Source organism: Aphidius gifuensis, linkage group LG3, assembly GCF_014905175.1.
Source record: "Aphidius gifuensis isolate YNYX2018 linkage group LG3, ASM1490517v1, whole genome shotgun sequence".
NCBI classification, from domain to species: Eukaryota; Metazoa; Arthropoda; class Insecta; order Hymenoptera; family Braconidae; genus Aphidius; species Aphidius gifuensis.
The window spans coordinates 23,199,999-23,214,951 of NC_057790.1; the positions used below are offsets into that span (position 1 = coordinate 23,199,999).

A 14,953-nucleotide genomic window follows, 5' to 3' on the forward strand; every position below is an offset into this window, starting at 1 on the left:
GAAAAATGAAACTGTTAATATTAATTGTTGATTTGTTTTTTTTTTCTTTTCTTTTTTTTTTTTTTTTTACTTGACAATAATGAATTGTAGTAATCTTTTGATTCTTCGAACAAGTGCTTCAATAAAACTTCTTTCAATGATTGAATATTCATGCTGAGTATCAAGTAATTGTGAAACAAAACTGTCATTAAGAATTGAAATTAAGCCTTGTTTTAAATCTGACAACATTTCAGGTGATACTCGAAATTCCATGATACTTTCATCCATTCCACCTGAAATTTACATGAATAAATAAAATTAATAAATATGTTTTTTATAAATTTGCTTGACATACATCTAGCTAAAATAAAAAATAATTAAATATATTTACCTTGATTTCTAAAATGTTTAGCTGATGAATTTGTTGCATAAAAATCTAAATGTGACCATAAAATATAAAGACTATGTTCAATAATTAATGATAAATATTTAATATTTTGTCTTTTATCATCAGCTTGTTTTTCAAGTCTTTTTTCAACAATTAAACGTTGTTTATTTGTATCTAAATCCATTTCTTCTTCAATTAAATATTTTTTTAAATCAGTTGTTCCCATATCTCTTGATAATGATGCTCTTTTAATAAGTGTATCAAGTATTGGTAATTCAGAATGCATTGTATTTGTTGATGATACAAGTTGTTCAACAATTGAACCAAGTGTAACACCACTTGTATCATTTTTATTTGTATTATCTTTATTACCATTACATTTTGATAAATATGGTTCAAATAATAAATTACGAATTTTTTGATCCATATGTGTATGTTGCATTTGATTTCTAGCATATAAAAATACATTTGCTGATATTTGTATTGATGAATAACGTTGTTGATCAATATCATCTTGATTATTACCATAAATATTTAAATTTTGTGGATTAAATTTTGGTATAAGACTGACAATTAATTTTTGTAAACGATAAAGATGTGCACGTAATTCACGTATACCAGTATTATCCAAAAAATTATTATCAATTGTATCAACTTTACCTAATTCTTCTTCAACAAGTTGATACATATCAATATTTGCTGATCTTGCAATAACACCAGTTAAACAAGCAACTTCTTTTAAAAATAATTTATTAGCTCTTGGTGTTGCATTTCTCAATACCATTTCAACAGTATCACGATGACTTTGAAGAAATCCACAAACTTGTACAGCACATGATTGATTTTCAGTTCCTAATGTTGTTAATAATGCATCACAAAGATATAAAGCTGGTAAAAAAATTTGTTGATAACGTTGTCCAATTGATGGAAGAAATGATACATCAGCTGAATCAAAACCAATATGTATATCTGGATGATGATCAAATACAGTCATACTTGATAAACATGATAATATTTTATTTTCTAATAAATTTTCAGCACCTAATTTTGTTGATGCCATACGACAAAATGTTGCCATTTTAGCTTCATAAAGATATATTGGACGTAAAGTACCTGGATCTGGTTGTAACATATTTCTCAACATATTATCTGATTCTAATAAACTGTCAATCATATGTTTAAGATAACCACGACTTGATAAATATATTATCCATGAATTATCATAATCTAATTCAAGTATTTTATCAAGACATGATAATGTTAACATTTTACAAACATCATGACCAGCTGAACAATTATGACAAATAATATCCATAAGTTTATCACCAAAACCATTTATAACTTGTATTGTTGCATAACGATGAGATTTTTCATGTACTGGAAGTGCTCTATATAATGATGAATCCAATTGACTAACATAATTTAAATTTGAATCAGAATAATAGTTATTTTTTTCTTGTTTTTCCATACCAACAACTGACAAAAAATTTAATAATGCACCATAAAGATGTGTTCTAACTTTTTGTGATGATGCACCAGAATTTAATATCCATTGTAAAATATGTCCAAGTATTATTTTCATTGTTGTTGTATATGATGGTGATGATGCTGGTAAATTATCTTTTTCAGTTGCAAATGTATTTTTTAAATTAACCAATAATATTAGCACAGTACCAGATACAAGTGTTTTTATTTCACTTAATGCTTCACATGATGTCATTTTTTGTAATAAATCATGTGATAAATTTAACAATAGATTTTGACGTTGTCCAGCTGGTAATTGTTGATTTGTTGCTATTGAAAATAACATTTCAGTTGCTTGACACCAACCTTCAACAAATTTAACTGTTGAATATGATAATGTTTTTATTTGATTTTTTCTTAATGCATATGCAAGAATTGATTGTAATTCTTGTTGCATTAATTTTCTTTGTGTTGCTGTTGCACTACTTTGAGTTATTGATAGTTCATCAGATATTAATGAATGTAATCTTCTTATATCAACTAATTGTGGACCACCTTGTGGTAACATTGGTGTACAACATTTACCAAATACTATTTCAACTTGATTTGGATCAAAAAATTCCCATGATTTTGATGTTTCTTGTACCAATTGAAAATCAATATAATGCAATAAATCCATGAGTAATTTTTGAAATGGAAGTACTTGTTCACGTTCATTATTTGCTGTAGTTGTTGTTGATAAAGATGATGTTGTTGTTGTTGATGATGATGATGTTGTACCAATAAGACGTTGTACTAAATTATTTTGTAAACTTCCACCAGCAACACGTAATTCAATTGCAGCAAGTTTTAATAACCATGACATACAAGCAAGTTCTGTTGCACGATTATCACCTTGAAATGGCATTTTAGATAAATGACGTTGTACAAAATCTTGATTCATTGCTGTTCTTAAAAATCTTAATACTGAAACAGATGTTTTATTATTTGCTGATAATATATGTAAAAACCAATAACATGCTTCAGTTATTTTATCACGTCCACGTTCAAGTGATTGTTCTAATATTCCTAAAATTGAATGTAAACATGTACGTGGATAACCAAGTATACCTGGTTGTTGTATAACTGTTTTTCTTATGTCTTTTGTTATATCAAAACCCAATAAATAATGTGCTAAATTTGGTGATGGACGAGCAATACTTTGCATTAAAAAAACAAGTATTCTATCTTTACAATTACCAGCTGGTTCATTATTTATATTATCATAATTATTATCTGTATCTTGTGATATTTGTTCATTATCCATATCTAAACATTCAACAAAACCATGTCTTATTGATAATGTTAATGTTGGTGTTGATGTAAATGTTGATAATAATTCAGAATCAGCACTTGGTTCACTAGCAACACCTTGTATAACACCAATAGCAGCATATGCATGTTTACGTAACCAATTATTATATGATATATACATTGCAATATTAATCATATGATCTGGTTTTTCAGTTCTTGTATTAACACCAAGTAATAATCTTGATAAACCAGTTAATATTTTATTTGTTGATGTTGCTGCTGATAATTGTGACATATAATGATGTTGCATTATTAAACCACGTTCTAACATACGTAATGCATATAATGTTGCATTTTCAAGATGTATTTTACCAGGTAATGTATCATATGTATCTAAATGATGTCTTCCTTCATCAAGTATATATAATATAACACGTAAAAATTCAGATTTTGAATGTAATTGTGTCATTAAATGATAACCTGGTTCTGGATTAATAATTGTTGATTCACCACCTTGTAATTCAACTTTAGAACCAATAAAATCATCAACAGATGGCTCATATTGTGATATTAATTTTTCAAATATACGTAAACATAATTCAGCAACTTGCCATTTTTCACCAGAATTTTTATATGATCTTGTATTAAATCTTAAAAATACTGTATTTATAATAAAATAAAGATATGGATCAAAACCAGGATTTCTTGTACCAACACCTAATAATCTTGGAATTGGAAAATCAGTAAGTGCATCAAGTAATTCAAGCATAGCACGTGTTAATGGATATTCTTCATTTCTTGATTCAATTTCTTCTAATTCAGTTTGTACACCACGTGGTTGATAACTACTTGTTGTTGGTATTGTACATAATATTTGTGCAGCTTCAAGACTTTGCCATATTGTTGATGAACTTTCTGATGATTTTGCAAGTGCAGCAAGCGTTTTTATTAATACACCTTTTAATGGTATTGGCATTGCACAACCAACAAGACCAATTAATGATGGTAATAATCCCCAACCAGGATGATCACATATTGCAACTCTTGACATTTCATCATATTTTGCAACAACTTGTACAACATTTAATACAGCTTCAAGACCTTTAACTTCATGTGGTGTTATACCTTTTGGATGATTTCTTTGACGATATATTGTATCTTGACTTGGTGGTAATTCTTGACGAAGATTATAATAATAACGACTTAATGATGAAAAAAAATGATCCCATGATATTGTTGAGCCAGATGAACCATTTGGTTTTAAAAAATTAAATGCATGTCTTGCTGCTTGATTTGATGATGCAAGTGATGCAATCATTTTTAAATATGATACAAATAAACCAGCTGGTAATATTTCACCAGCTAATCTTACAAATTTAAATAATGCAACTTGACGTGATGGTAATTTTGATGATGTATGATTTGTTGTTGATAAATGATTTGATGATTCAGTATGTTGACACCAATAATCAACAACTAAATTTAATTTTAATGGATCTTTTTTATATAATTCAGCAATCATTAACATTAAATATTCAAAATGATCATCTAAATTCATTGGTGGATCAATACCTTCTTGTTGATAAGCAGCAATAAATCTCATTGATTCATCAGCACGACTACGTAATTCTTTAACTTTTAATGGCATAAGTGTTATAAAATCTGATATAAATGTATGAAAATAACGAATATAAAATTCTTCTTTATGTATATCTTCACTTTGAAATATAACATTTGTTAAAAAATGAAATGCTTTATTTGATAATGCTGCTTCAAGTAAAATTTCATCTTCATTTGTTATATTTTGACTTGATAAATTTGCACCAGATTTAGTTGTTGTTATTGCAACAGCCATTGCAAATTGTACAAGACCACGTAAACCATTTGATTCCCAAACAATATCATAATTCATTAATTCTTGAATGAGTTCTTCAAGAAAACCTGGTTGTGATACTATTGGTATATTTCTTACAATAGCTTCACCATCTTCACGACTATGTAATGAACTCAAATTTAAAGCATTTAATAATGCCATTATAAGTGCTAGTGTTACTTTATCAGGACCACCAGTACCACCCTCCAATTCTGGTTGTCTTTTTTGTAATAAATTCATTAAACGATGAGTTATTTGTGTTGGTAATGATGATTGAGCACTCCAAAGATATAATATATCAGCTAAATCTTGTCTTGTATCATTATACAATCTCATAACCATTTGATGATGTTTTGCATTACCAAGAGCACGATTTTGTTGTAATAAATCTTGTTCTTTTGTTGGATCCATATTTTCAAGAAGTGATAATATTCTATCAAGAAGACCATCATCTTGCATTTTATTTGTATATTCTGTTATTTTTTTAGTTAATGTTACTGGAGTATCAAGTACCCAACTATGACCAATTCTTGCTTGTACAAGTGTTCTTAATGATGATGTCAATGCTCTTCTTCCATCATAATAAAGTAATATTGCTGTTAGACCACGAGTTAAACCAGGATGATATGGCATTTGTTGTTGAGCTGTACACAATAAATCAAGTGCCATAAATTCATTTAAATCATACATGTCAGATATTATTATTGTTTCATCAACAAGTTCTTTTGATAAAACATGATGGCCATGACCTGGAAGTGTGACACCTTCAGTTACTCCTTTTTGAATATCTTCACGACTTTTTGAATTTTTTGGCTAAAATAATTATTTATTTATTTATTTTTTTAATCACTGAAATTATATGAAGAATAAAATTTATTGTTTATCAACTTACTGGATTTTTCATTAATGTCAAAAAATTTTGACGATAATTACGGAGTACCTCCATCAACTCATGGTACTGTGGATCTTGAACATTTGATGAAGATATCACATATGTTTCAATTAAATTATGAAGTTCTTTATAAGGAGTCCAGGTATCCCCTGCCGTTGATTTTTCTACGAGCACACAATTTTTATTACACATTTTATATTATATTTAAGTAATAATATACATATAAACTTGAATTATTTGAATCACCATGACAAATAATAATTTAGGTTATAAACTGATATAATAATTAGAAAACTCACCGTCGTTCATTGTTGCTAACTTTAAATTTAATTGTCTACTATGAAAATAATTGGAAAAATTTACACTCAACTATTATTTATGGGTTTATTGTTATGTTTAATAATGTTTAGATGTTAAAAGTTGCACATAAATTATGCCGGTAATATGTTAAATACATAGTTTGCGTGCAATGCAGTGCAATGTGTATGTACATATATGGGTGGGGGGTGGTACAAAAATGGCGGGACTATTGTCTATTGTTGTTGTTTTTTTTTTTTTTTTTTTAATTCATCAATAATCGCAATCATAAAAATTCACCTTTATTCACCTTTTTTTTTTTTTTTATACATCAAGGTGTACTTCTATGTTACCTTGGGTGAAGGGGTGAGAAGGGGATATGTATTTGAAGAAGAGTAGGGGAAAGCTTATCCCTGCTTATCTCTTTGCCTGTCCTTGCCTATAAAAGTTCATGCTCCTTGTCTAACAATTAACATTCGCTCCATTCTGTACAGTGTTCTGGTTTGCTACATAACCTGTACAAAGTACAAACAGCAAATAAACAATAATAAAATTTATCAATTTATTTCTTTATTTATAATATGATGGTGATGTCAATATACAATTTTTATTAGTTATACTATTGCAATTTGTAATAGCTAAATAAAAATATACATATAATATCAAGTTGTTAGTTGATACTATACATAATTAATATTTGTTGACAAAAAAAAGTGACATAAAAATGATTGAAAATGATTCAGTTTATGGAACAACATTACCCCAAGAGTCTATGAAAGTTATTGCTGAAAGTATTGGAGTTAATAATTTACCTGATGAAGCTGCCAAAGATCTTGCTGAAGATGTCAGTTATAGGATAAAAGAAATAATTCAAGATGCTGCTAAATTTATGAGACATGGAAAAAGACAAAAATTAACAACTCAAGATATTGATAATTCATTGAAAATTAAAAATATTGAACCAACTTATGGATTTTTTTCAAAAGAACATATACCATTTAGATTTGCATCAGGTGGTGGTCGAGAATTACATTTTGTTGAAGAAAAAGAAATTGATTTAAATGATGTTATATCATCAGCTGGTGGTCCAAATTGGCCAAAATTACCACTTGAAGTAACACTACGTGCTCATTGGCTTTGTATTGATGGTGTTCAACCAACAATACCTGAAAATCCACCTCCAGTATCAAAAGGTAAAATTTTAATTGATAAAAAATTATTTATTTATTTAATTATTAAACAACTATTAATGATATTTATTATTATATCATGATTTTAGATGTACAAAAATTAGAGAGTGTTGATCCAACGTCAAAATTACAAAATAAATTGACAAATGTTGGAATTGGTAAACCAGGTGGTGGTGGTAAAGGACAAAAACTTAAAAATATTGAAACTGTACAAGTTAAAAATTTAGCAACACATGAATTGAGTGTTGAACAACAATTATATTATAAAGAAATAACTGAAGCATGTGTTGGTTCTGATGAGGCACGAAGAGCTGAAGCATTACAATCATTATCAGCTGATCCAGGACTTCATGAAATGCTTGCTAGAATGTGTACATTTATTGCTGAAGGTGTACGTGTTAATGTTGTACAAAATAATTTAGCATTACTTATTTATTTAATGAGAATGGTTAAAGCATTATTGGATAATCCAAGTTTATATTTAGAAAAATATTTACATGAATTAATACCATCAGTTGCAACATGCATTGTATCAAGACAACTTTGTATGCGTCCAGAAATGGATAATCATTGGGCATTGAGAGATTTTGCATCAAGATTAATGGGACAAATATGTAAAAATTTTAATACATCAACAAATAATGTTCAAACACGTATTACCAGAATGTTTAGTCAAGCATTAACTAAAAATAGTCAAACAGCTCTTGCGTCATTGTACGGAGCTATATGTGGACTTTGTGAATTAGGTCCTGAAGTTATTAAAGCAATTATAATACCAAAATTAAAAACAATATCAGAAAGAATTGACGGGTCAGGTGATTCTCCAATGGTAGTATCTACTGCTGATAAAAATGCTGCTCAACATATCAAAACAATGATTGTTAAATCAGTTGCTCCAGTTGTTAAAACAGTAAGATCAGCACCTGATTTTATTGAAGAATATACACAAGAATATGGCAGTATTGCTACAGCACTTTGTCCTCAAGTTGTTAAACTTAGACCATTAAATCAATCATCAGTTATTTCAAATACAACAAATGTTAATTCAAATCAATATCAAAGTCATCAAGGATCATTAGCAAATACAAAAACAATTCATCAAAATGGTATGTTATGGTATTTTATTTTTTATTTTTAACATTAATTTTTGTCAAGTTCGATGATAAATTTTTTAAAAATAAATTATTTTATTTAGATAATGTTGGAACAACAGCTGGTACACAAAATCAACAGAGAGCAATTGTCGTTGGAACTGGAAGAAATGTTAATAGTGCAATAAATTCATCTGCAGCTGGACAAAAAGTTTTTATTCTTCAGTCAAAAACACAAACACCAACAACAGTTCAAGCACAACTACCAGTACAACAAAATCAACAAGTTCAGCAAGTTCAACAAAATCAACAACAGCAACAACAACAACAACAACAACAACAACAACAACAACAACAAAAACAACAACAAAGTCAAGTAATTCAACAGCAAAGTCAAGTGGTTCAACAACAAAATCAATCAATCCAACAACAACAAATTCAGCAAGTCCAACCAATTCAGCCACAACAAAATCAACAAGTACAACAAGTCCAACAAGTTCAACAAGTACAAGTACAACAACAGGCTAAAGTGCAACATCAAGTACAACAACAACAAATTCAACAAGGACAGCAAATCATTGTATCTAATACATCACAACTGCAAAAAACACCTATCGCTGTTTCAAATAATAAAACAAATGTTTGTATGCCTCCAAGCAGCCATATAAATACACCACCAGTGTCTCAAGTAAGTTTATCTATTTTTTTTTATTATTCATTGACTTGAAATTATTAATTTTTTTATTCTAATTAGGTTACGACAATTACGAAAGCATCTGTTTTTGTTCCTCAACAACAACAGCAATTGCAACAACAACAACCACAACAACAACAGCAACAACAACAACAACCACAGCAACAAGTACAACAACAACAAGTACAACCACAGCAACAAGTACAACAACAACAACAACAACAACAACAACAACAACAACAACAACAGCCTGAAAGATCTCTTAGTCCATTAGACGATCATGCATTTATGTAAATGAGGTAAAATTATTTTTTTATAAACAGTTTTTCAAAATGAAATAATTATATAGTACATTAAGAGCATGTAATTTTTTACATTATAATTAATTTAAGTATGGAATTAAATTTAAATAAGAATAAAGTATGCCCTTAAATTTCGGTAAAATATAATGTAACTTTTTTTTTATTTAATATTATCAGTGTGTGATGATTTTTTTTTTTTTTTTTCTTAAATTATAAATAAACACTTTCAACTTCAAGTTTATCATTATGATCATTTAAATTATGACGTGTTATATTATCATTTTTTTTGTGATACGAAGCAGTTGCTTGCTCCAGTAAATTTTCTGCCATACTGCTACCAAGTTGTTCTACCATTTTTGAAAAATGTCCACTCGGTTTATTTATCAGTAATTTATATGGACTATCAAATTCCTGTAAAATAATTTTTATATTAAAAATTGATTTGAGTTTTAAAAATAATTTTAGCTATTTTACCACAATGGTTCCATTGTCCATGACGATAATTCTATCGCTGTCAATTATTGTGTCTAAACGATGAGCAATTGTAATGACAGTGCAGTTGTGAAATTTATGTTGAATTGTCCGTTGAATAAGTGCATCAGTTCTAAAAAAAATCATATTATGTATATTGATAATTAAAGATATTAAATCTTAATTTTTCATCTTACCGAGTATCAATATTTGCAGTTGCCTCATCCAACACAAGAATTTTATTGCTTCTCAAAATAGCTCTTGCTAAACAAATAAGTTGTCGTTGACCAACACTAAAATTAGTTCCACCCTCAGTGACCATTTCATCTAGCTTATAATCAGCAAGTTCAACTTCTCTTAGTGCATCAAAAAGTGCACCATCTTGATATTTTTCAAATGGATCTAAATTGTATCTTAAACTTTGTGAAAATAAGACTGGTTCTTGTGGTATAATTGATATACTAGATCTCAAATCTTGAAGATTAATTTTACTTGTATCTTTTTCATCAATTATTATACTTCCACGAAGACCTTCACCAGTTAGCCGAAATAAGGCTGAAATAAGACTTGATTTTCCTGCACCTGTACGACCAACAACACCAACTTTCCAGCATGGTTCAATTGTAACATTAAGATTTTTTAAAACTGGTGGATCATTTATCGTATAACTCATTGATACATTTTTAAATTGTATTCGACCATGAGACGGCCAAGATGATGTACTTATTGAGTCTAATAATTTTTCTTTTGGTAAATCAGTATATTGAAGAATTCTTTCAATTGCTGTCATTTGTGATTGTATATCAGCCGATTGTCTAACTCCAATTTGAAGCATTCCCGTTAATATAAGACATTGTGAAATAGCAAGACCAACTGAACCACTTGATATTTCACTTGGATCCATCAGAATTAAAGAGAAACAGAGATAGGCAATAAAAACACAACTAATAAGATCTAAAAGCATACCAAATGCTGATGCAATTGATATTATTAAATACCAAACACTTGTATGGTTGTCTTGATGCTTATCAAATTCATTTATCAACATTGTTTGAATTGTCCTTGAGTGACTTCTTATTGTTGGCAAGCCATTAAGTGTTGCACTTACATGAGAAAAAATAGGACTTTTAGCTGTAAAATAAACAAAACAATTTAGATAAATAAGTCTAGCATAAGAGTTTTATTACAATTAAATTAAAAATAGAATTAAAAAAAAAATTACCTGTGCCTTCAATACGTTTAAGATCTTGGGCAGTTTTTAAAAAATATATTCTCACATTGTAAAATATTATACCAATGATAAATATTGGTATCAACATCCACAAATTGACAATGACAATCATCACTAAAATACCAATCATAACAAGAAATATTTGAACTGCTTCAAGCATTGTTTTTGGTAATAATTCATCCATAGCACCAGTATCCTTAGAAAAACGATTTAATATTCTTCCAATTGGTGTTGTATTAAAAAATAACATTGTTGCATTTAATATATTTTTAAACATTTCATTGTGAAGTTTTCTACTTGCTTTCATGCAAATCATCATAAAAAAAAATACTCTAACAATGTTTAAAATAATACAAGCAATTATTAAAACAGTATAAATATAAATTGTATAATTTCTAGGTAAAATACCATGATCATCAAGAAGATTGAATGAATTAAAAATTGAGTTATTAACAATACTAAGATAATCCGAGTTTAGAAGAATTGTTTGATTTGTCTCCTTGGTAAATGCATTTCTGACATTTTCAAGATTTGTCAAATAGCTCAACCAATAATCCACCATGCTTGATGCAACTTGTGCTAATATAAAAAAAAATATAAGGAAGAATAGAGTGACTGTTCCTCCTCCTTCTTTGAAGTAACGAGTGTACACGCTGTTGGATAATTTTCCTGTTGCAATTGCTTCAGCTTGAGCTGATGATTTTCCCTCAGCCTTTGATGCATCATTCTCGTCATTTGAAGCCTTAAATATTTATGTAAAATTTAAACATCAATATATTGTATTTAAATTAATTATTATATATTTTTTTTTTAATTTACAAAGTAATAACTGTCGATGGATCGAACAGATGATCTTCTTGAGCTCATTCTTGAAGATCTACGTCTTCGAGAAATTAACTGATTGTTATATTCAATATTGTCATTGGTAGTTATATTAAGATGATCAGGTGTTGTGTCTTCTGTTGACTCTTCCTCCATTCGATCAAGTAAATTATTAAATTCATTTGATGTTTTAGTCAAATAATCATATGTCCCTTGGCACTTGACTAATCCCTAATTAAATTAAATAAATTACGTATTAATATACAAAAAAAATAATTCAACTATTAAAAATGAAAAATATATTACACGTTCTAGAAGAACAATTTTATCTGATTGTCGTAAAAAATGTAGCTGATGAGTAACAAGAATTCTTGTTTTATCTTTTAAAAAATCAACAATGCAATCTTTAAATAGTCGACGAGCAACTTTAGTATCAACTGCACTAAGTGGATCATCAAGTAAATAAATATCAGCTTGTTGATAAATTGCTCTAGCTAAATTAACTCGAGCTCTTTGTCCTCCTGATAAAGCTGCTCCACGTTCACCAATAATTGTCATGTCACCGTTAGAAAATTGTTTAAAATCTTTTATCAATGAACACACTGTTGTTACCTAAAAATAATTACTATACATACTATACATATAAACACAAATATTATCATAGTTATTAACTGGATATATTACTTGTTGATATCTGATGCGATCATAGTCTTGACCAAATAATATATTATCTCTTACAGTTCCTGAAAATAGCCATGAGTCTTGACTTGCATATGATATTTTAATATCATGATTATTCGTGATAAATCCACTTCTTGATTGACCTTCTTTTAGAGCTTGTGTATCTGAATGATAAAGTTCAATATTTCCAGCTCCAAGTGGTAGTTCTCTCAGTAACATATTGAGAAATGATGATTTACCAGAACCAACTGGGCCAATTAAACTACAAAGTATACCTCCTTCAATTTTCACCGAAATATTACATAGTGTTGGTGGTAATTGTCCATTAATCCAATTTGCTGATGCTCTTTTAAATTCCATTGACACTTTACCAGTTAATTTTTCTTCATTATTTTTAATTTTTAAATGATTATCATATTTTTTATTTGTCACAGACGCACTACTTGATACTTCATCGAGTAATAAAAAATTTTCAATTCTTTTAATTGATATTAAAGTCTCTCCAAGCATAATTAGTGCCATTGGAAAAAATATCGTTGTTGTCATTTGAAGTGTATTGAAATAAGATGCAAGTTGAAATGATATTTCAGCAGTTAAAATATTACCCATCAAGAGAAATGTAATGATAGTTAAAAAAAGTGTTGTTCTTTCAGTAAATATCATAAAACTAGAATACAATCCACGACAGTATGATGCTATTGATATTTTTTTAATTTCTAAACGACGAATATTTGATACTATTTTATCAAATGGTATTTCCCAAGCATACATTTTTACTACCTGTAAATAGTCAAATATTTAACATACATGTATTTGTTATTTTTTGTTTTTTATATATTTACCTGGATACCAGTAACTAGCTCACTCATCAATTGGACTCGTTGATCAGTTAAATCAGCAATAACTTCTCTTAATTTACCACAAAATATAGCAATTGCTCCCATTATTGGAAAAGATACAATTAGCAAAAATCCAATTCCAACAGCACATGCAACTGTTCCAACTGAGTTCCATATGATGCTGCCAACAACAACTATCTATTTTTAAATTAAAAAATAAAATAATAATAATTAATAATACACATTAAGAGTTGAATATTTTGACAATAATTTAAATACCTGGATTGGAACAATCCAAAGATAATTAAGAAACATGAAGACAGTATCAAATCTGTTGATGTCATTGCTGAGTAAATTAATTATTTGACCAGCTCCAGTACTATCCAATGCAGATTGACTCAATTTTAAGCTCTAAACAATTCAATAAATACTCGATAAATTATTTATATTTCATGAGTCGACAATAAAAAAAAATTCAAGGCTACTGATAACAATTAATCGTCGAAATAAATTTGTGAAATATATTGTTGATCATTTTTCCAAATATATATTTAGATTAAAAATAATAATTTTAATTTTAAAATTACCTTTCTGTAAATAAGAGAAGAACATGCTACTCTAACTCGCATTCCAATTCTTTGAGTTGATAAATTCATGTGATGCATAATAAAAACAATTGCCAATGTAGTTAAAACAAGACCAAGTGCTGAAAGATATGCTTCATTTCTAGTTGTTTTTTTTAAACCCAAATTAACATCAAAATAATTAATAACCCAGCCTTGAAATACTGGTTGCAATGTTTGAAATAAAATTGATTGTAAAAATTGAAATACTCCACAATGAAAATATTGCCATTTAAATGTGCGAATAATGGCATTCAATAAACTTGGTTTTAATGTTTTTCCATTTTTTTTTCCATCATCATCAATTTTGTATTCTGAATTTTTTAATTTATCAATTTCTTTTTGCCATTCTCTAAAATAAATAAATAACATAATAATTTATATGTAAATATTTAAATTTATTTTTAATTCTATTAATTTTTCATACCGCTCAAGAGAATCACCAAGTTTTTCTGATCTATCTGGTGACAGTGGATCACCAATATCCGATACTGTCAAATTATTTTTTGATCCTTTGTTAAAAATTCTTATTGTCCACCTGTTTAAAAAAAAAAAAAACAAACAAATTCATTTATCCAATAAATTTATAAACAATTTTCTTAATAATTAATTTTATTTAAAAAATATAAAATGATAATTCATTTAGAATAATAAAAATAATACCAAAAAAATAATCTGCTAAGTGGATTTGCCTTTTTCACAAAAACTTTCTTTTTCATTTTTACACACACGCAAAAAAAATATCTTTTGACTGTGAAATGTCTTCTGATAGACTGAGCATGATAGCTTATTTTTTTATTAGAGATAAGACAGCTATATTAAA

The 14,953-nt window shown here is 28.0% G+C and overlaps 3 protein-coding genes across 3 annotated transcripts; 1 reads left to right on the forward strand and 2 right to left on the reverse strand.

Moving 5' to 3' along the window:
* Positions 1-36: 36 nt before the first annotated feature.
* LOC122853008 (nuclear pore complex protein Nup205) lies at positions 37-6,406 on the reverse strand. Its single transcript, XM_044153182.1, has 4 exons — positions 6,189-6,406; positions 5,890-6,053; positions 371-5,810; positions 37-272 (listed from the first exon to the last, which is right to left on the reverse strand). The coding sequence occupies exons 1-4, from the start codon at positions 6,196-6,198 to the stop codon at positions 67-69; spliced, it is 5,820 nt and encodes a 1,939-aa protein (XP_044009117.1). The 5' UTR covers positions 6,199-6,406; the 3' UTR covers positions 37-66.
* Positions 6,407-6,632: 226 nt separating this feature from the next.
* On the forward strand, positions 6,633-9,477 carry LOC122853010 (transcription initiation factor TFIID subunit 6-like). Its single transcript, XM_044153185.1, has 4 exons — positions 6,633-7,379; positions 7,466-8,482; positions 8,572-9,155; positions 9,222-9,477. Exons 1-4 carry the CDS (start codon positions 6,911-6,913, stop codon positions 9,453-9,455), a joined length of 2,304 nt encoding a protein of 767 aa, XP_044009120.1. The 5' UTR covers positions 6,633-6,910; the 3' UTR covers positions 9,456-9,477.
* A 195-nt stretch (positions 9,478-9,672) lies between these two features.
* On the reverse strand, positions 9,673-14,903 carry LOC122853009 (ATP-binding cassette sub-family C member 4-like). The gene is made up of 12 exons (XM_044153183.1): positions 14,794-14,903; positions 14,558-14,668; positions 14,095-14,482; positions 13,787-13,918; positions 13,511-13,705; positions 12,672-13,448; positions 12,294-12,599; positions 11,985-12,218; positions 11,157-11,907; positions 10,132-11,065; positions 9,938-10,067; positions 9,673-9,874 (listed from the first exon to the last, which is right to left on the reverse strand). The coding sequence occupies exons 1-12, from the start codon at positions 14,847-14,849 to the stop codon at positions 9,674-9,676; spliced, it is 4,215 nt and encodes a 1,404-aa protein (XP_044009118.1). The 5' UTR covers positions 14,850-14,903; the 3' UTR covers position 9,673.
* Between the last annotated feature and the right edge of the window lie 50 nt (positions 14,904-14,953).

Coding starts and splice junctions, on each gene's coding strand:
- LOC122853008 (XM_044153182.1), bottom strand. Junction 5,811..5,889: donor TGACATTAATGAAAAATCCA/GTAAGTTGATAA, acceptor TAATTATTTTAG/CCAAAAAATTCAAAAAGTCG. Junction 273..370: donor TAAACATTTTAGAAATCAAG/GTAAATATATTT, acceptor TGTAAATTTCAG/GTGGAATGGATGAAAGTATC.
- LOC122853009 (XM_044153183.1), bottom strand. CDS start 14,849: ATGAAAAAGAAAGTTTTTGTGAAAAAGGCAAATCCACTTAGCAGATTA. Junction 13,919..14,094: donor CTTCTCTTATTTACAGAAAG/GTAATTTTAAAA, acceptor TGAATTGTTTAG/AGCTTAAAATTGAGTCAATC. Junction 10,068..10,131: donor ACTGCAAATATTGATACTCG/GTAAGATGAAAA, acceptor GATTTTTTTTAG/AACTGATGCACTTATTCAAC.
- LOC122853010 (XM_044153185.1), top strand. CDS start 6,911: ATGATTGAAAATGATTCAGTTTATGGAACAACATTACCCCAAGAGTCT. Junction 7,380..7,465: donor TCCACCTCCAGTATCAAAAG/GTAAAATTTTAA, acceptor TCATGATTTTAG/ATGTACAAAAATTAGAGAGT. Junction 8,483..8,571: donor AAAAACAATTCATCAAAATG/GTATGTTATGGT, acceptor TATTTTATTTAG/ATAATGTTGGAACAACAGCT.